The sequence below is a fragment of the Pyxicephalus adspersus genome, chromosome 1 (assembly GCF_032062135.1).
Source record: "Pyxicephalus adspersus chromosome 1, UCB_Pads_2.0, whole genome shotgun sequence".
Taxonomy (NCBI): domain Eukaryota; kingdom Metazoa; phylum Chordata; class Amphibia; order Anura; family Pyxicephalidae; genus Pyxicephalus; species Pyxicephalus adspersus.
In genome coordinates, this window is record NC_092858.1 from 159,588,683 (window position 1) to 159,611,117 (window position 22,435).

Genomic DNA, 22,435 nt, shown 5'->3' on the forward strand with positions numbered 1-22,435 from the left:
TTCTGGATCAATATAAATGTCAGGGAGAACAAAGCCATCCACTTCACCTGCATCTGCTATGATTGTCATACGATGGGTAAAAGCTTTATTCTTTCCCTTTTCTCTTGAAACCATTTATCATTTCTGCAGCATAAAACTAATTAACTCCCTATATAATCCTGATATCAGATCTGCTCCCCATTCTGTCATCATTTCTCCTCTCATCTTTCAGAAACAGGTTCCCCATTCTCCCAATTTGACCAGAAATCGCTTGTAGAAGAAGGTTTGTTTAAAAGACGCATCCATAGCCTCTGATAGTAAACTTGTTTAGATCTCTAAATATAGCACATTCATTTCTTTAACTCAGTTCCTTAAAGCTGATTGTCAATCAAAACCTTTTTTTTGGCTTTAGATAAAATAAAGAAGGGTGAAAACAACTGACTGGCTTTTATTGTTATCTGTGCACCTATTGGGGTGATTTTTTTCCCGTTCCTTGTGTGGCATTCTTAAAGTTAAATGAGGATGCCCTCTAAAATGAGAATTCAGGTATATAAATTATATTTTATATTTATAAAACTAGAATAATGTATTTGGTTCTAGAATAATGTATTATTTCACTAAACAGGTCTCTGCTTTTTTAGTGGGGGCAATTGCTCAATTCTGTCCCATTTCTTGTTTCATTTTGTGTTATTTAGCAAAAGCATTTATTTTATTTTTTTTTTTTAAGTGCATCAATTTGTATCATTTTCGAGGCAAAAAATATTATCTCATGTGGAAGGCATGCTGGTTCTGTATCTGGTCTCATCACCAATAATATGACATACTGAGGAAAAGACATGCATATGTTTGCAGAAACTTATGACTGGCTCAGTAGGAGGGCTTGCACTAAACTTTTCCTTGTTATATCTCAGAAAGAAATGTTTATTTCTAAAAACAATTGACCTAGCTATCTATCTATCTGTCTGTCTGTCTGTCTATCTATCTACCTATCTATTCCTGTTTTTCTTTTCTATCCTTTTATTTCTATTCAGTATTTACAGTATATCTCGGCACAAGCATTCATTACAAGTAAAGTTTGTACCTTGAAATATGTATTTCAGCAGGAATTCTCATTCCTGACAATTGCACCTATATGATTGTCTTGAGATAATGGTACAGCATGGGTAGAACAAATCATGCTCATTTGTAGCTATTCCTACTCAATTTGGGACCAAATGAACTTTAGTGCAGTCTACTTCTTTGAAGTGACTTCTCCACCATTTAGGTCCAAGAACATTTACTTCAAAGTGAATTGCTGTCAGAGGTGACTTACTTCTTTTCAGATGTTCCTGCTCATACAATATAAAATGGTATGAATAGAGCTCTTTGGATCTGTCATTATAAAGTCAGGTTTGCAGGAAGAGATAGCATTATTTGAAATGGTGACTTTAGCATCAACAATGTATGATATATTACTATAAATAAATACGTAGATAATATGTATAAAGTGTGTCTACACCAAAAATGTATTTGATGGGAGTATTACAATAATTGAATTTCTCCATATCGCACCGGCATCTGCTTTTTGATGCTATGAATTATCATTGCTTCTTACTGGTAGGGTATGTCGTATGGCTCTGAATCCAAAGGTATTAGGGAAAGGTCACACCCCATTTTTCCAATGAATATTTTCATGTCAACTACAAGAAGTATGTGCAGATGTGCTAAACATGCATTCCCACTCAACTGCTGATATCATGAGAAAAGGAGGAGATTAAAGCCCAAGAGAATATTTTGCTAAAATATATTTTTCTCAACCATAATCCTTCCTAAACACACATGTTCTACATGTTTATTAGTGCCCCTTACAGGGCCGCCTGTCTGGGCCCGGGTACAAAGAAGGTGGGTGGGCCCTTATACAAAATTCTACACACATGTATGTGTGTATATTCCTATTTATTTTTAACAATCGTATTTTACATTGATACATTTAGATAAGTATGAATAGGTATAAATTTAATAATAAAGTAATATATTTATAATAGTAAATTATGTTTATGTTAGCATTTATTGTCTGCCTAACAAAGGTGCTTTCCTGGCCTTTTTCCTGGCCAAACTCTGAATTACATTATCAAAATTATCCTGTTTTGCTGTTTCAGACTCAATACTGAATACTTAGTTGACTTTCCCAAATTCGCGGTGTCCCAGAACGTGGCGGCTTTGTGACATAATTGTTTGCTAGCTGATTCTCTCTGTGTCCGGATCCCCCTCCCCCTCGTCACTTCCCACTGAGCGGGAAATACCCTTGTAGACCACATGACTTCTCTCTCTTCATTAATGTCTCTTGCGTTGTAAACTGTTGACCGCTGTCAGGTACCCTGTGACCCACATACCTTTTTTTAAAAAAATAAACAAACTTGCAAAATTTCAAAAATTACAATAAAAATCAATGAATTAAATAAATAAATGTTCAAATTATAATAAGAATTATGGGACGTGTTGGGCTCCATGGGCCTTCTTGAGCTTCATAGGCCCCCTAGTGATGTACCGGCTGCCCCCCCCCCCCCCCCCCCCCCCCCCTCCTCCCGCCTGGCCCCTTACCTTGTTTATCAAAATTTACTTACCTAAAGTCACCATCCAGGTCACTTGAAAGTGCCAATAAGGACCATTGGTCCAAGATGTTCATCCAACCTCACTGCCTGGTCCCCTGGCATAGACCTCAATACCCTTTCTTATATCAGAGGACCCACCTGTTGGACAGCCAATTGGTAGATACTCCTGAAGAAGGACCCAGTTGATAATAAAAAGTGAAGGAACACTTTTTTTTGTGTTTTAACTCAATAGCTAGTTAAATGGGGTAAAAGAGGGATTGGGAAGAGGGATTTTTGTTTAGCCCAGAAACCAGCTTAGAAACATGTTGACTAGTTTCATTTTAAAGATGGTAGCCTGCCAAGATCTTATCCATAGAAAAGATGATCTTGTATTAAATTTTTAAAAAACAAATTTCGAGTTTATTTGGTTACTGTTTTGGTGTTTACATGGCTTTCCTTGGTCTGTATGTAAATGTTCAGTGTTTGGCTGAGCATATGTCTTATTTTAGGTTTGAGTTGTCAAAAAAAAACAAAAAACAAGTCAATTAGACAACTATGGTGAAGGGTCGCAATGCAGGGGTCCTTCAATTGTTTTGCTGTAGGTCCCCATTAGTTATTAATTATATTATTATAATTTTATTAATAATAATAATATTAATAATAATAAAAAACAGTATTTATATAGTGACAACATATAATACAGTGCTGTACATTGAATAGGGGTTGCAAATGACAGACAGATACAGAAAGTGACACAGGAGGAGGAGAGGACCCTGCCCAGAAGAGCTTACAATCTAAGAGGAGGGAAAGCAGCACACAGTAGGAGGGGGGATATGAAATGGAGGGAACTCGTGAGGGTTTTAGGACAGAAGAAGACAGTTAGGCAAGTCTGAAAATATGGGTTTTGAGTGCTCTTTTAAATGAGCAGAAGTAGGAGCAAGCTGAATAAGACGAGGAAGACCATTCCAGAGAGTGGGGGCAGCTGTAGAAAAGTCTGGGAGCCGTGCGTGTGATGAGGTTATGAGGGGGGAAGTCAGTAGTAGATTACTGGAGAGTGGGGGCTAAGGGTTCATTTTATTATTGTTACTATCATGACAATCTATGATTTGTTATCTGTCTCATTACTCACTTATGTCAGTAAGCTACACATTTATGGTACATAAAATATATGGTTAGCAGAACATGTAATTGATCTATAACTTCACTTTCAGTCAACTTGACAGTATAATAAAATGGCTGTAAAAACTGGGACAGAGTGTCTTTATGAGGTGATATGTTTGAAATATGTTATATATTGAATGCAACATCGATAAATCAGATAACAGTGACCATTGTTTCTGTTATGAAGTCTTAGAAAAATGATGATCGTAGCTAGGGTTAATATATTTCCAGATGCTGCAGTCTGAAACACAATCTAAAGATAAATTTCTAGCAAGTTTAAAAAAGAATATTTTATTCTATTTAAATTTACCTTCGAAAAGATTCACGTTTTACGTACAATCAAAATAAATACTCAGATATGTCATTTTTCTAGTCTCTAATATTCCACTGCAAGACAGAACCTTGATTGGGAGTAGAAGGAGCAGAAGGGATGACCTTATCCTTTATTGTTTAATCACAGGATGAAGCTGAAGGTGTATTACTTTGGAGATTCAGGTATGTTATTTGGCATAGAATGTATGGATTGCAAGACTGAGAGAAGAAATAATTAACATTATTTTGACAAATAAATAGTCCATAATTTGCTGTTTGATTGCAATTATTTTTCTAAGAAGGTGCTTCTGCTCGTTTCCCTCCCTACGGTTGCATTGAAGTAGAATTTAAGTTGGAGGTGGGGTACAGAATACATTCTTCTATCAGTATTATAACTGTTATAACAAAGTTGTTCTGGTGTAATTGTTAATGCTGCTGTCTAGTATACACAAAGTCATGGTTTTGACACTGCTTATAAACATTTTGAAGGTAGTAATATTTAAACATGTTATTATGTTCTAATTTGTGGGGGGTTAGACAAGGTTAACCATTAATTTGATCTTTATTAGACATCTTATTGTTAAAAATCATCATTTACCCTGGCCTGCATTTTTTATTCTGGTTGTACAGAGGTTAATGGTAAGAATGGGCCCATGGCAGGAAAAATGTTGACTATAAAAAGTAAGATGGTGCCAAATTACATATTTCTTTCAGCTAAACGTATCCAAGCTGAAAGATCACTGCCCAGTCTTGAACCAATAACCACATCAGGCAGCACCACAAACTGTCTACGTCAGTGCTTCTGAACCAGGGTTCCATGGCAATCAGGAATGGTCAGGACAGAGCTGGGGTTGGTAAATCAAAGGATTATTGTGCAGAGTGTAGTCACAAAAACCACAAACAGGACCTGGAAGGGGTAATCATCTGACCAGGGAGACCATTTGACTTGTAGGGAACATATCACACCACCAGAGAGTGCCAAAGCTGAGGCAGCTCAGGTGGTGTTTACATGTCCAGCAGCAGATGGAGTGTGTCTGGAGAAAATCCTAGACCTCTGGGGTAGTTTTATAGGAATCACATGGTCCAGGCCAGGAAGTAAACACAGCATGGGATCCCTGGGCAGAGCTGCTGATGGTTGGAGCAGACTGCAATGTAAGTGGAGCTGAAGAGGGCACAAATCCCCAAGTCCTGCAGGGATCTGTGACAGCAATAAAATATGACTAAGGTTTAAACTTTTTCTACTTGGATCATTGATCAGATTGAAAGTCAGGTAGGGTAGAATTTGTGTTTTGGATCACTGGCACCTTGTCTTCACCTTACTGAACCTGGCAACTCACTAATTCTTTTAATGGGCTGCCTCCCTTAACCAACATCTACAGACAAAGCAGGCAAGAGGTAATTTGTTGTTTGCAAAACCCGGTGCCCTTCTATTTGGGGATCCTAGCTCTCATTCGAAAAGAGGTGAACTGGTAGGCTATCCCAAGGCTTCCCACTGTACAAGGTAGGCATTCAGCATTTTCCCACTGCTTTGCTTTCAAGAAAAATTATTTTCTTGCTTTATTATTCTACTTTGTACAATATATTTATATACAAATCACAGCTTCAAATAAACGTACTGAATAGTAAAAGATAATCTTTATGACAAGTTAAATTATTTTTAATTTGTGCATGATATGCATTTTGAAATATTAATGGCCCTTTTACATACGCTAGAACAATAGCTTTTATTTTACAAAGAGAAAAAACACAATTCTCCTGCCATTATGCAGACGCGTTTTGCCAAATTATTATTTTTGCACAAATTGGCAATGTTCTTCGTCTTTTATTCCGAACTGACGGGACTTCACAGTCATATCAATCATAGTCAAGTTTCAAAATGAGACTTAACAAAGGAAAAACATGCCTCTGATCCAAGTAACAATTTTCAAATATTTATTTAGAGATTGCCAAAATATTCTTTAGACTTGTACAAAGGAGTCTGTGTATTCATATTTTGGAATTTAGACACAATGCATTTAAAGCTGTTCGTTCTGATGCAGATAAAATTCTCAAGGCAGAAGACTCTCCCCATGTTCGATGTCATGCCAAGCGGATTTTCTATTAAAGCTGGACTCCAGGCAAACAGCTAAAAGCATAGAAGAAATACATAACGGGAAGCCATTTCACTTGTCAAAGGATTTGTATCACATGTAGAAATTCATGTGAATTCATTCAGAGAGCCATGGTGCACTGAATATCCCTAACCCTGCTGCAGTTCAAGTGCATTTCATGCCAAAAACTTTTCCTTTCTGGTTTTGAAAAGAATGGGAAGGGATTAAAACTCTCAATTTTTTGCTGCTAACTGGGACTGTTCAAAGTATGACCTGTAAGCTAACTAAAGTAAAATTGCATTTCATCACATTGCAAATAGACTTTATAGGCACCTCTTAATTCAATCACATATTCTATATATTAATAAAATCATAATTTATTTGTTAAAAAAATAATATTCTTCATTTTTATTATATATACAGACAATTTGTGTCCATTCTCAGATTTTGACGTGTTTTAACGTATTTCACAGGAGTGCTTCTTCAGGAGTTATGAGACTGGTGTCCAAAATTGAAATGATAATCTCACTTGTTAAAAACATCAAAACTATTACCGTATTTTTCGGACCATAAGACGCACTTTTTTTCCTCCTAAAGTGGGGGGAAAATCAGGGTGCGTCTTATGGTCCGAATGCAGAGGTACAGGGGCATATTTTTTTACTTACCTGTGTCCCCGCCGGTCCCCGGCTGCGCCGATCACTGCCTGTTCAGTGTTCCAGCGTGCGGCACTTGTGCCCACCCACGAAGGCGGGTTGATTTGATGAATGCCGATCGGCGCCGCCTTCCGCCGATTGATTTGATGAATGCCGATCGGCGCCGCCTTCATGGGCGGGCACAAGTGCAGCACGCTGGATCTCAAGGGAAATTAAATCAATTTTTTTTTTCTTGTTTTCCCTTGTGGGAAAACCTGGTGCGTCTTATAGTCCGGAGCGTCTAATGGTCCGAAAAATACGGTACATTAGCTGTTATTCATTCTGGTGATGATAAGTGATGTAACCTATATCTGCAGACGCCCCACAGCTTATATTTCTATTGTAAATGGGTCAAACAACTCCTCCAGCATTATTCAGCATTCTCGAAATGTATTTCTTAGGTCTGTTTAAGTCTTGCTGCTATGTATTCTTAAACTGTTCCCAACTTTTCTAGTGGGGGTACTGGTTGTTGAAGATTGTTGGTGGACAGACACTCAGCCATTGAGAGGAGCCTAAAAAGTCAATTTGAAATTTAAGGAAATGTCATGCAGTTTAAATTGGATGTGGCACCTGCAAACACACACATGTCCTAGATAAATACATAAAGTAAGATTCCAAATAAACAAGGGAGACATTTTAGTTCATGAAACCATAACTTGATTAGATTTCCTGGTAAACTGTTATATCACCCAGGATCATGAACTGCCTTACGTTTTTACATCTTTTTCACCTTTACATGTATGCTTTTATGTTTTTTCTTTTTTTATGATAATATTAATGATAGATTAAGTAATTTGGAGCTGGTTGCTTGAAGGTGTTAGCATATTGAGTTTATTATCATTGATCCTTAAGGGTCAGATTTTGTAGAAGATTTCTAGAGCTACAGTTTACTGATGGATCTCACAGAAACACTTTCCTGCAGCAAATCTTTACCTAGAATAGAGGTGGTTGGATAGTTCTGATAGGGGCTTTTTCAATCTTTTCCAACAATTATTAATATTATTAATAAACATACAACAACAACATATTACGCATCGCTGTACATTAAATAGGGGTTGCAAATGACAGACAGATACAATGACACAGGAGGAGGAGAGGACCCTGCCCAGTTTACAATCCAACAATGTATTATAACTAAAAATATAAGCAATACAACATTACTTTGCTTGTCATTGACAAGTATGAATGCCACTAGACCATGATAGCTGTCATCATATGCAACCAGATTGGTATGAAAAGCTTTACATTTTCTAAGCATGTCTAATCTGGAACAATGTGATTCTGATAAACAGGAACTGTCCCTCAAAATGTTTTAAACTTAGTACTATGTTACACTGAGAAGTTCCTTCTGAAAGTTTGTTCCATAAATTGTTAAAGTTTATGCTCATAGTTTTAAAGAGGCATTTTATCAGGTGTCCCCTGGGGTTCTGATAGCTATAAACTGATTGTGCTTTTGAGTATTTCTTATATTTGTGAGTAGTTGCTTCACTCAGTGTTATATTGTTCAAAGAGATACCTGATTTCTAAGAGTTAGATGTGAATTAAACATAGAAAGGGTCCTCTCCTCCTGTATCACTGTCTGTATTCGTCTGTCATTTGTTACCGTTACTTATAGTACAGAATATGTTGGTGCTATATAAATCCTGTTTATTGATATTAATAAAAATAATAATAATAATAATAACAATAATAATATATAATAAACAAACAAGAATATTTATTTTAGATACATCAAAGCAAAATAAAAGAATAAAGCCTAATTCTATGTAAAACACACATCAGTAACAGTTGTAGTAATTGTTTTACATGAAAAGCATTTTTGTTAACAGGTCACAAAGGTGGTTCCAACATTTTAAACACGCTGGCACCTGGTAATTACATGCTGTATGTATTGATACAAAAGAATCAGAAGAAGAGTCATACCACATAATTTATTAACATAATTACACTATTAGCATTTTAAAATTTGTTCTTGTTTTGAATTGTGAAAAGTAGCTTCAAAAACGATTATTGTCAAGAAATGCAAAAAAATGATATGTAGCTTTGTTGAAAGTATTCTCTAAATCAGAAAGCCATGAAGCCATTCTCTGAATCTTGTCACTCGTGCGTAAACTCCTGGCCTTTCTGGCTGTGCGCATCCAACACCAAATGAAGTCACTCCCACCAGGTACCAGCGATTTTCCAACTGACACATCAGTGGTCCACCAGAGTCCCCCTATTGCAATCAGCAATATAGCAATGTTAATTGAGGCAAGTAAAATACTATCTAAAATATTGAATATGCAATGGAAAAAAATTTGTAACTTGTGACAATGAGGTGCCACGTTTCAAGATAGACTGCTTTCTGCAGGTTCATTCTACAGATAGGGTCAGCATAGAAAATAAATATGGATTGGGCACTCACTGTCCTTCCTAACACAGATGGACCAGTCAAGGTCATAGTCATGTCAATAATTGTCCCCCAGAGAATCTAATTCATAATCTAATGTCCTATAGTCTAAGACCAATTTTAATGGAAATATCAATTTAATTTCCAGTATGGTTTCGGGATGTGGATACAAAATAAAGTGGCTGGAGGAAATAAATGGAAACACAGTACAATAATACAGGCTTTATGAACATAGTGTCCTAGTAAAGCCATACATGACCCTAGTGCTGCAAAGCAAATGCGCTAGTCACTGAGCTTCTATAGACTATCTAGCTTAGTTTATCTATGGTTAGGCTTCCAAAAAGCATGCAAGCAGTGATGTTGCAGAATTACTCTATTCTAAAATATTTAAAAAAAAATAATAAAACCATTACGTTACCATATATACTCCAGTATAAATTAAGATTTTAAATTAAGATTTTATCTCTTTTTATCAAATCATTATTAGAAAAAAATTCCCGGTTTATACTTGAGTCACACCACTAGATGAAGCAGTCCTATTGGGGACCAAAGGCAAGAGTTTGTTACAAATTTTACATCAAGTGACCAATCATATTTAAGTCTAAAATACTTAATATTTTAACCTGTAAAAATTGTAAAAAAGGTAAGCAGACAGAGCCCATGTGTTTAAAAATGTTTCTCTTTCAATTTTTTTTAATAACATACCATGAATATATTTATGTATATTTTTTAGCATTTCTATTGTTTATTGTTTTGAGTGTTAGCATACACATTTTGTGCCTTGAATTTATATTCAAAAGCATTTTGCTGTATTGTCAGATGAAAATGAATACATCAGTTTATACATGGATGGGTTTATATTGGAGTATATAAGATAAATATCCATTTATAGTTTTGCATATTTTTATATATTGACCAAAAACATCCCCTTTAACAAAAGTTGGGGCCCTGGATCAGAAATAGAAGCCATAGCAGTGATAATAGTAGATTGCTGATTCAATGGCTGACTAGAGCTGGTGGGTGCAACCTATCTAACCCTTGCTTGTACATGATTCCCATAATTTTTTCTACCTTCTATTATCACCATTGCTTCTAAATCATAATTTCCTGTCTTTTATTGCCTTGTTTTTTTTTTCAGGAAGCTGAGGCGATACGTATTCTGTATTATGCAGAATGTCTGTCACATTAAATGTATATTTTATAGCTGATCACGATAAGGTTATATTTATAACCCTGACAAACTGTTAAAATGCTAAAATGTTCTTTATCTGTCTAAGCAATCTGTTATTGTAAGGTTGTAGCTGTAATACAGGCAAGGATCTTTCAATGCATAAGGCAGCCACAGAAAGCAGTATTAGATTTTTTTTTGTCTTGTATTCTTTTTTTCGAAACATGCCAACGCATTCTTAGAAAGCTATTCTATAGTATGAGCCATTCTGCTTGTGAGTACTGTGCTGTCATTGTCAGAAAGGTTAGCAAAGCATATCATAAACTCAGCTTGATAGAGTGTATCACAGTAAGGTATGCTAATTCCCAGTCAATGCTATGCACTGTAGCTTTTCAACTGCTGTATTCCCAAGCTGAAATAAATTTTTATCGGCCTGCAGGCCCCCAACTCAGTGTATATAGCTGAGGGCTGAAATGAATCTTAATTGGTTTTCAGGGTCCTAAATTATTGGAAATTGTAAAAGGCTGCTTTGAAATTCTACAGCACTGCTGGAGTTACTATTATTATTATTTATATGTATGATTTATATAGCTACAACACATTCTGCAGTAGGTATATAATGCAACGTATTTCTAATCATGCCCAGAAGAGCTTACAGTCTAATATTTCTAGATTATGGGAACTCTCACTATTTTAGCGGGGGATAATTAACCTATAAAAAGTATGATTAATTAGCAGTTAACCACACTTTTAGCATTATAGGAAAAACAAATATAAACATAGAAAGAATATATAATTTTCATGCTAATAGATTTTCATTTAACATTTCAGGTCAAGAGGATTTACCACCTAGAAGTTAAGTTAAAGAGAATCTGTGGCTAATAAAAAAGCCATCGTAAAAAAAAAAGAATATATTATTACATTATATTATGGAATATTATAATACTTACTAGTTCTTACTCTGCAGAGCTACATTAGCCACGTAATGTTTAATGTCTCACATTTTTGTGTTAAATTTCCTTTTTCCCCTACTTCATCCTGTTGTTCTACCCACCCATTTCTACCTTAGTTCTGTGTTCCTGCAATGACATGTGGAACCACAGTTTAGAGTTGGAGGCACAGATATGTGGCACACCAGAAAGTGAGGCCTGGAGCAGAGAACAAAGTGAACAATCAGTGGAAGGTCTGCATGACTGGGAAGGGATGGGAGCAGGCAGGAGAAGGGTTAAGGGTTAACATAGAGAAGGGGGGGGGGGGGGTTGCTGAATTCGTATGCCGGGAGTGACGTACAGGGGGGGAGGGAGAAGAGGAGTGAAAAGGGAGGTGAACTGGAAAGGGAGGGTCTTTTTTCAGCATGACAGAGAGAAGGAAGGAAGTTTTTCCCACCCGCCTGCTCTGTTTTAGGTGTGTCGATTAGGTCCTCAAGGGAAGGTGTTGTATTGGACTGTTTCACAGGGGGTGAGGGTCTCATCTATAGGACCCTCGGTAAGGTTGTTGTTGGGAGTGGTAAATTGTTTTGTGGTAGGGCTGCGAGTGCTGCTGGTATCGTTCCCGAGCTTGAGGTGCGGCTGGGAGCATTATATATCATGTACCAGTAACCAAGGGGTGTGTTTAGTAAAGGATGTTTTATTAATGTATTAGTTACAGTTATTTGTAATTAGTTGTGAGTTATTATTTGTTGATTATGTGTTTATATATTGTTATTTTGTGGTTATTCATTATTATTTAAGTTATTTGTTAATAAACGGCCCAAAGGGGCCATTTAACCAAGTTGTTGTCTCCGTGTGTGTTTGGGGTAAAGTGGTGGGATGGGGGAAGGTGGAGTGGGGGCACGGCATGCGGGAACTCAGCCCTATCACAGTCAAGTGTTGGATGCTGACATTTAGACCAATGTAGGTAAATAGGGCAGAGAAGATCAAAATTCCTGGCGCCGGTCAGTGGGACCTGTACATAGTGGATTTTTTTTTTTACCATAGGTCCATATTTGACTGAACCTGCCACCATTTGAAAATCTGTATAGTATGTAGCTTGGGCACTTTGTTAAGTTGACTTCTTCAGAGAACAAAATCTATTCTAGAATATTGTATTGTCAGTGCATACGTATTTGTTTTTTTAATTTTTAAAGATGACAATGTTTGCTACCATTGCTTTTTCATACCTGACATGTGTCAATCCCTCCTTCATTATATCCCGCACAGATCATATTGTTAGTTATATTATACTCAGGCAATTGTTGCTGACATTTCTCATTGGTTATCACAGGAACCTGAGCTTCCTGCAATATATTAGGAACAGGACCTGAAGAAAAAAGAACAAGAGAATGATTTAAAATAATGATGAAACAGGCCTAGCCCAAAAAAATTACAAGCAGTGGTATTAAAAAGCATGTCTAATAAATAATTCCACCTCAAAAACATTTTTTTGGGTAGCCTCACACAATTATAGAGTATTTTTGATTTTCATGATATGGCTACTGTAGTTGGTCTTTGCCTATAGCAAAAGGGGTAATGTGCTTATTGGTGTAAGTACAGGACCTGGTGGGGGAAAGCCTCAAATTTGGGGTCAGGACAAAAAAGGAAACACTGAACAAAGAAGCAGCATTGAATAAGCCAGTGGTGATGGACAGAGGAATACATCTACAGCCAAGTAGCAATCAAGGTGCCAGTAGCTCAAGACAAGATCATGCAACCATTGAACTGAGCAAGAACGCCATCACAGTCACCATGCCTGATTTATTAAAGCTGTCCATGACTGGAGGGGATACATGTTCTTTGGCGAAGCTGGATAATCCATCAAACCTGAAATGAATTTCTTAAAATTTAGTTAGAAAATGGTTTCAGTCCTGGTCCAGATCCATTCCAGGTTTGATGTGTCACCCAGATTCACCTATTAAAGTATATTCTCTCCAATCTTGGAGAACTTTAATAAATTAGAGACCTGTGTCTGGTTAAAATACATAGACCATAGTACCAAAGCATAAAATAGGGAGCAATGAACAGCAGGTTTCAAGAGACTTAAAAGTGTAGGACCCCTCTTATGATGCCTCCGTACATCCCTCTTTTGGGAGCAATACATCAGAGATTCCAGGTCCACCCATCTAATCACAAAAACTGCTTGGTCGTCACCTTGTCACCCCTGGGCAGATGTTACAATCAGAGACTGATCTATTAAAGGAATGGACACTGGAGAGGATACACAGGAGATGTTGGGAAAGAGGGAAAAACAGAGAGCTATGTAGATTTTTTGTAAGGGACACCCTAAAAATTTGGCTGATGGTTCATAACACAAAACTAGGATCAATCTTTAAAGCCTCCATTAAGATAAATTAGGAGAGGCATTCTTCCTGTCTCATTGGCACTTAGGAAGGAGTAAAGCAATCCAGGTGCACAGTTAAGCCATTGTAAAGCACCTGCTCCAAAGTAAGCAAAGTCCCAGACTTTACCAGGGGATCTTGGCATCAGTCTGAGCTACTCCCGTGGGCCTTTGTGCCTCTACACAGCCTGCACTAGAGTTATGTCTGATCCTTTATGTTTACTTCTCCATAAATATTAATAAGAGGCCAACTTACGCAAATTCCCTCTTGCAGTCAGGCTAACTGGTCCTTTAAACATTCATTTCTAAACCATAAACTGGAAGGTGGACAGCCCAGTCACATGTATCACTGCTGGCAATGCAGATAATTTAATTTCAAGCTGTCCGTTTTTACACAACATATCCATTGAATCAGCATTTCCCAGCGGTTGTGCTTTTAAATTGGTGGCCTGATTGCAAAGCAGGTCAGTAATTACTAGCATTTTATTATCATGGATGTAATAAACAGTGCCAGTTTATAGGGTTATTAAAATGATTTCCTCACATAAATTTTGATTTAGAAATACAGCATAATAAACCCGATTGCCATGTTGATGAGATTGTTAGTTAGTTTTTTTCTTTTTTAATTTTATTTTTTTCTGTTTGTTGACTTGCACGGTTTGCAGCCATAATGTCAGGAAATAGAATTAGGACAATGGCTGTGTATCTGCTGCATTGCAGAGGAACCCTCCTCACCTCTGCTGAATCTCTACAACAACATCACTTCAAAATAATGTCAGCGTCGAGGAAAATACATTTAGGCTGTCAGAAATTCATAAAATGTTCATAGTTGTCCGTTCACAGTGCTAAATAAAATAACCCAATAAATACATATTTTCTACAAACCTAAATCTCAACAAAAGTAAATCTCCGGTGTAAATTTTAATAAAAAGTTTTAGAGAACGTTCATAGGTGGGATAGTAAATTAATTAAAGGGGCTGGGAAGCCTCTTTTGTACGTCAGCTTGGAAAAGACTCTATTAAACATATATTTAAAAATAAGGTCAATACAATGATATGGAAAAAAATAAAGAAGATCTGAACCTAATTATTATAATATATACATATACATATAGCTTTGAGTCTTGTTAGATCTGCAGCTTTCATTAAAAGAATATCCGTGATCCTAGTGTAAAGGTCAATTTTTGGGATTTCAACTAGCTACCAATTGCTTTTCTGCGGTGTAGTCATTCTTATCCTTCGTGTCTCATGCACCCCGGAGGGGAAATACAAGCAGCAGTGCCAGTTTTGTGAAAGGATAGTCTACTGTTGTCACTACAAGGAGTGGCATTTTTTAAGAAATCATAGATATTGCGATTGTATTACACATTGCTTTACCAAACTTAGGGCTTGTTAATACGGACATGTTATTAGTGGTTAACAATGTGGTTTGTTTTAAATCAGTTGATGGTCTATAAAAGTCAATGAACCGCCAATCCATCCTGTTATATGGGAAATTAATGAGACCAGTTGAGGCTTTCTTTTCTACTAGCATTTACAAGTATTGTGGTTACATTGTGGTTAGAACATGGTTTTGAGATGTGTCTTATACTGGAGTTTCTTAGTGTGGGTTGTACTGTTCCATAGACTTAAATAGCTTTACTTGTGATATGTTTTCTAAGCATTTTTTTAGTGGTTGATAGACAAAAAAAAATCAGGTTTATGCTTTCTATATACCTCCATTACCTGATAGCTCCTAAGTCAGTTTTCAGACACTTCATTGCCACCTGTGAATGCATTGAACAAAGATCTTCAACCACCACCAATTGCTAAGCTTTGGAAACCTGGTGCCTGGTAAGAGGTAACCAGGCTGTAAATTGACCGTTCATGTGAAAAAACCCTAATAGTCATCTAATTAAATTTACTGGCTTTGTAAATTAAACTCAAGTATGCAGCTTCTAGGTTATTAAGGTAATTTCCCAAGTATAGTTCACAATACAAATGGAATTTAAATGCATATGGAGATAACAAGGCTTGACTGTCATGAACCAGGTCCTACACGATACGGGTGGTTATGGTTTACTTGTCACGAAAGACATAATAAGGAGTCAGTATTACCTGACAGTAGCATGGTTTAGCATAGATACATACTTTATGAGTCCTTATAGGCTAATAAAATGGAGTTGATAGGTAAAGAGCCATGGCTGAAGAGGTAGTATAAGCTGATATAGTGGTGTGGATGAGAACAAACACATATCTCAGGAGTCAATATAAATCGATATTCGTCAAGAGTTTATAAACTGCCAAAACTTTGGCAGTCAAGTCGCTAGCTCGACCACTTCTACTATATCATTTCCAGAGATTTCTAAAAATACTGGGCACAAATTACAGCAAAATGCTTCTTGTGCCTATTAAGTGCAATAGTGAAGCATTAGAAGTCTCTGAAGACCACTTTAATGCTTTGCAGCTACCTATTAAGTCAGTGTGATCATTTTGAAAAGTGTCAAGAAGATAGTGATAATTGGTTACAGTCAATGTCATCAATGCCAACAGCTTTTACATTCACACTGACATGTTCCTTTTTGAGACAGAATGGAGTTCTTCTTTAAAAGTCACAATAATGTAGAACAAGTGTTCAGAAGGAATCGGGACTGATCACTTATCAGTAACATTCTATGGGCAGATTTTTTCTAGACTACCCAGAACCAGCTCTATTTCTGATAGTCATACACCTCATTGAGTGGTGCAGTCAAGTTACAGGATGATTGGAGATAACAAATCCTTCCAGTAAAGATTTGCTCTATCATGCTATGGCAGTAATATTATCTAGTATACCTCCGCTTGAGGTTCTTCCCCACCCAGCAATGGAACAATTCAATCCAGATGGAAATTCATTCAGGCTCTCAGGTAAACACACTGGCTGTATGTAATCTGGAAATAGACAAGTTAAAAAAAAGTTAATATATGAGACTGAATTTGTTGCGCAAGTATTTATCAAACATTATATTTTATTAAAACCAAATAAAAGTTAAATAAATTAAAAATTAAATATTAAAAATTGCAAGACAAAAAAGTACCATTTTTTATTCTTCAGTTTCTGTGAATGTATGTAGAAAAAAAAAATGCTACAGCAGCAAAATTTTTTCATTTTATAATCTTTAATGCATACAATTTTTAAACATGTTTTATGTTTCTAACATTTACAAATATGTTTTTTTTCCATTAACAAATCCATTTATAGTAATCTCTTATAGCAGATCTTTCATTAAAAACAATTACACTTTACCTTTACCCTTATTGTTGGCTTCTTTATATTGTTTATATTGCTTGTATATTCTTTATATTGCTTTAAATGCCATCCAATCCTTTATGCTGTGATATCAAATATAAAAGCGCATTATGCATCAAACATACAAAAGCTACATAGAGCATCTCATGGGTGGTAAACTGCTCAACTGAATCTATAGACTTGAATAATAACACTTTCCAATAGCTCACTCACCCAAGTGGTTTTTAAGCCTTTGAAAGTAATTTCTGAAGGTTTTTTAGGAAGAAGAACAAATAAATGATATGTTTTGGCCCCCTTTATCCCGACAGTTTCTGTGCAAGACAACTGCAATGCTAGAATACCATTCCGATTGTTGTCCGTGTTTAACAACTCTTATGGACCTAACTGAATGGTATTGCACCATCCTTAGTTAGAAGATTAAGGGTGAACATACTGGGTCAGTATATGTAGATTTTATAGATTTCCAAGCAGCTGCTATTTGCTTTTTTTTTTCCTTTTTGTTATGACTGAAGCTCAAATACTGATCATGTAATGTGTTTATTTTAAATGATATACACCAACATAGGCAGCCTATTACAGCAACACATATATAAAACTGACATTTGTGTCAGGGTAACAGAAATATTTCGCTGTCAGTTTTGGTCATGCAGTAAGCCTCAGTGTCTCCATCAATCATAAAGTCAATTTGCCATGCGTTTTGTCGGTCACTCAGTAGGGAACATTTTACCATTGCTTTTAGGGAAAAAAAGAATATATATAAATACAATATATATTAACCCTGTGAAAGTCCAAATTGTAACTGCAAATGGGTCTCCAGTTATACTAGGTGAATTGCTATTGAAGCAGATTTGCAGAAGTTTGCCATTTTCTGGCTATGAATATTTTTTTGGTTCGGAATGCAAGTTACAATTTAAAATCACAATATCTATTATCTTTTAGTGGAAAATCCATTCTGGTAACATTCTTCTTTTGTCATTGAACATGAATGACATCCATTCTTGTAATGGCACTTGACTATACAATACAGCATAACTAACCTTTTTAAACTGGTTATAAGAAGCTGAATATGCATTGCAAATTGTTTTTTTAAACTGTTCTCTGGGCACAAATACTTTCATATAATCCTCAATAGTCATGAAGATCATACAATTTGGTGCCCACCAAAAGTTGGCCTGGAGCTATTTAAGTGAAGGGCCACATGACAGGGTAAGAAGGGAAGACAGGTGAGCAAAGGGTTACAGTATATAAAAAAAAATGGAGAGAGTTGAAAAGCGGGAAAGAAAGTGCGGGGAAAAAAAAAATAAAAAAAAATAAAATAAAATATATGTACATAAGTGAGGGGGCAGGAACAAAAATTATGATTGGGGGGTTTTTGGTGCAGGGTGGAGTGTTGGGCATAATAAAAAGGGGGGCACTTAGGGGAGGGCTCAGACAATTTTTCCAGGTTAAGCAACTCCCACCCACCCTCCCTGTTCTTTGTCTTTTTTGTTTGGTGTGTGTAAAAAATTTAACAATAATAAATAACTAAAAAAAAACTATGGGTCGTGGGGCAGTTGTCATAGCAGCATGGGCAGCTCTTATCAGGTCCATGAATGGCTTAAGTTTGGGAAAAAGGGAATGAGGGGGTAGGGCCTAGCAGGGGACGGGCTCTGTCTGGGTAATGGTGGCCCTGCACGACACTCGGTTGTTGTGGGGGCTAGATGTTTAAAAAAGGATATCCGCTAATTGTCCCTGAGGCGGTGTTATAGCGGCTGGGGGCCTGTTTAGTGAGCGGAGGTATTTGTTAAAAGGATTAGGATAGGAGGAATTGTATTCATGGACCTAGAAAAGAAAGCAAGGGCCGGCGGAACTTAAGGCTGTCATAAAAATGTTTGTGTTTGAAGTTGTACATATGTGGATGTTTTTTGTTTATATACAAGAGTATGTTGTTAAAAATTTGGTTAATAAAATGAGCTGCTATGGCTGATTTAATCCAACAAAAACAGTGTGGTCTATTAATGGGTACGTTGGGTTGGATTGGGTAAGGGGCAGCTCATGGCTTCATCGGCTGTGCCCTAGTCATGCCTTTGTGTACGAGATAGGGATTGTAGGTTTGTTCTTCAGTTGAATTTGTAAGTCGGAACAGCTACATTATTTTAATAAATGCAATTAGGACAGATGATTGTCCCAACATATTATTAGGCAGCGTGGTGTCAATTACTGTAAAAAATCCTCACAGTGAGCTAATCACAAACAGAGCACAAAAAAAACGGAGCTTAGACATTCATTAACTTCTGGAGCAAACTGTGCTTTGATATACAAAAAGACAGCTGCAGAGTTTGTCTTGGTCATTGAAGAGTTACAAGATGTTACAGATCAGCTCTTAAGATCACCCATAACCTCAGCTGTGTGTAGCAAACGATTTCTTCTGCAAGTCATGCAAACCGCCCCCCCCCTCAACAAACCTGCTCAGGGAAGCCCGTTCGTATCTAGGAGTCGTCTGTATGTTGGATGGCCCTAATTTGGGGACTACCTGTTCCTGCACATAGCCTGTGCATAGAACAAAGCTGTTGAAGGGAACCAGTCCAGAAAAATATTACAGAGGGCAGACCCGCCACCCGGCACAAGAAGAGAGAACATCAGTGACTGGTCCTGGATTTATTATAGGAAGTCTCTGCTGAAAGTCAAAGTTTCAAGCTGAGTTACTACAGAGATCTGGAAGATTTAGACAAAGAACACAAAGATTCAACCACAGATTGACCAGGCCAGAATGATGTAACTCCAGCATATGTGCACAGGAATTCATTCATTCATGCCTGGATTGTACACTGAGCTGCGTATGTATAGAGCATAGTGTGCATTAAATGGAGGTAGGTTGATCGTATTGCACAAAAGACATTGCCTATCCCTTCTACAATAAAGAACCTGCCTGCTGACAATTTTTAATTCTTCCTTTTTAAAACAAACCAGTTCCTGTGCATGTTCAAGCCTGGTGTTCCCTGTCTAATTAACTTACATAGGTACATACAAAAGAACAGCAAAGGTTCAAATGACATGTAAGGTGACAGTTGAATAGCATTAGCAGCTCAAGGACCGACCTCATCTGTTGACTGCATTTACTGATAAATAAGACACAGCAAAGCTCAGTGTGCAGCAAGCCATAAAACCCCACCAGATCTCACTTTTCATCTATTTAAAGCAGTCAAACTAGGGCTGTGCGGTTGTTCGCTATGGGTTAGTGCACATTGCACATTGCTTATGGTCCTGTTAAATAAGTCTGTTTGAGTTCTAGAAAAGAAACAACGTCTGGCTATGGAACAGATTGCAACCCCAACATACTGAATCAGAATAGTTCACAGGCCAAGCTGAAAAAAAAAAATCCATAGACCTTCAAATTGTTTTGTGGAGACTGGTTTATGTCTGCTGCACTGCATGAAGCTGGAATTCGTTTTCCTGCTCGATATATATGATATTTATGGTGTCAGAAGGTCATAAAAGATATTTCTATCTGACAGGTATACGCAAAGAACTTCACTACTATTTTAGCCAACATTCTGAGGCTACACATGCTAATGACTCTTGCTGCGATGTGCTTGGCTAGCAGACAGACATGCTTTGAAAACCTTTTTTTTTAATTTTATATGGTATGGAATTTTATTGTAGATGGCTTTGATCAGTTGCACATATGAAATGGGGACCAAAGGCAGAAAAGAGAAAAAAAATATTATCACTTTGTATAAATGCTGTTACACGTGTGCCTGCAATAAATAGCATTGATTAAAAATAAAACCAAAATGATGAGTACAGCATGGCTACAAAAGAAGTCTCAGAGGCAATATTTGTATGTATCTACAGCACATAGTATACAGCTGAACTCCCATACCGATAAACAAAACACAAAAAATGCAGCTCTGTATAAAAACATCTGTAAAAAATGTAATTTATGAATGCAAGCAAGTTAAGTGCTATTATTTGACCTTCTATTAGCCTTTTGGAGTCTCTCTACAGCACAGCTCAGAATGAGGGAGGGAAATGCAGAACAAGGCGCCAATCAATTGCAGAGAAAAAGGGCATTCTTTTAGAAGAAGACAGCAGAATGTGAGTCTGCTGCTTCTTCTTCCATTGTCCAGTCACTGGGTGGGGATTGGGAAAAGACCCATAAGTGCTATGAACTGCAGCAGAGAAAATTAAGGTCTTCCCATCCATAGGAGAGAGCTGGGTTATGGAGTAAATTTTAGAATTTGATCGAAAGAAATATATGTTAAATGGCAGCTCTTCTATAGATATGTCATTTACATATTTCGTTGTTTGCCTGGAACTTGGCTTTAAATAAAATCCACATGTCAAATGAATTATTAGTAGGGGATAAGTTATGGTGGTATAATTCAATATATAATTTACACTTCTCTACTTATCACCTAGTAATAATATTGGGTGTAGAAGGTCCAAGAACTCTTGATTTAGGTTTCTAGGTTGTATTATTATAATTAATTATTTTACGACCTGTTAAAAGTGATCAAGTAAGTAAATCAGCCCCACAATATCAAGGTTGCGATAAATGGGGGCAAGGACATGGGCACATAAATAATCCAGTTTGTGCCTCTTCATGGGAGCTGCAGTCACTCAATTGTTGGATTTGAAGAATATGATAGTATTCTTTGATAAAACAGTATTGTCAAAAGAACCTTTGTCCCAAATAAAAAACATAATATGTAAATGTAATATGTAACTTCATTATCATATTTAGTAACAGAATTCAAATAGATCCATAGCTAAACTGTAATAAATCCTCGGATCCATAAGGAACAATACAGGTAGTGCTAAAGTGGTAAAAAAAACCTCTTCTTTTACACTCTTCAGTGACTACTTGTTTTCGTACCATAACAAAAGGCTTGACAATAGCTGTGTACAATTTAAATTACAGTGTTAGATTTCTGCAGCATATACTGTATAATTATTACCAGTATTTCAAAATAAGAAGCCTAGGAGCCGGCAATCTCACTGGTCCTGAAAACACTGTAAGGTTCACTGGTTTAGCACATGACAATATTCTAAGCCAGGTTCTCACCAGAACAACAACTGTAAAAATAAAAATGCTATGTAAAAATAAGTAATGCTAGTACAGGAATCCATAGGCTAGTAAAGAAGCCTGCAGGCTCCTTTAATGAAGCTTTATCCCTGGTTGTCACCACAGGGCTAGAAGTGTGGTATTGGTAGGATCACCAAGTGATAATAAAAGAAAATAGTCAAAAAGAATAAAAGTGCAAACAATGCACCCGGAGAATATATTGTTACCTACTCTCTCAGGAGATCATTCGAGTGACTTTTGTTACTATTCCACCATCATTCATAACTATCTATTCTCCTCTAATCCAGATCAACCACTTGAAATCTGTTTATTTGGTATTTAGAAGAAATCAAAATAGAAGGCACCCTATGGCCATTTCTATTAATTAGCAACATAAAAGTGATATCCCCCAAATAGTGCCAAACAATTGGTGAGTAGGGATGAGAGA

General features: G+C 36.7%; 1 protein-coding gene across 1 annotated transcript in view; it reads right to left on the reverse strand.

Annotated features, from left to right (window-relative positions):
- Nucleotides 1–8,499: 8,499 nt before the first annotated feature.
- Nucleotides 8,500–22,435, reverse strand: part of TMPRSS15 (transmembrane serine protease 15) — a 173,861-nt gene continuing 159,925 nt past the window's right edge. The window contains exons 23-25 of the mRNA XM_072432165.1: nucleotides 16,487–16,582; nucleotides 12,520–12,659; nucleotides 8,500–9,019 (exon numbers count right to left, since the gene is read on the reverse strand). Coding sequence (XP_072288266.1) covers nucleotides 8,864–9,019; nucleotides 12,520–12,659; nucleotides 16,487–16,582 — 392 coding nt within the window. The 3' untranslated portion in view covers nucleotides 8,500–8,863. The remainder of the gene's footprint in view (nucleotides 9,020–12,519; nucleotides 12,660–16,486; nucleotides 16,583–22,435) is intronic.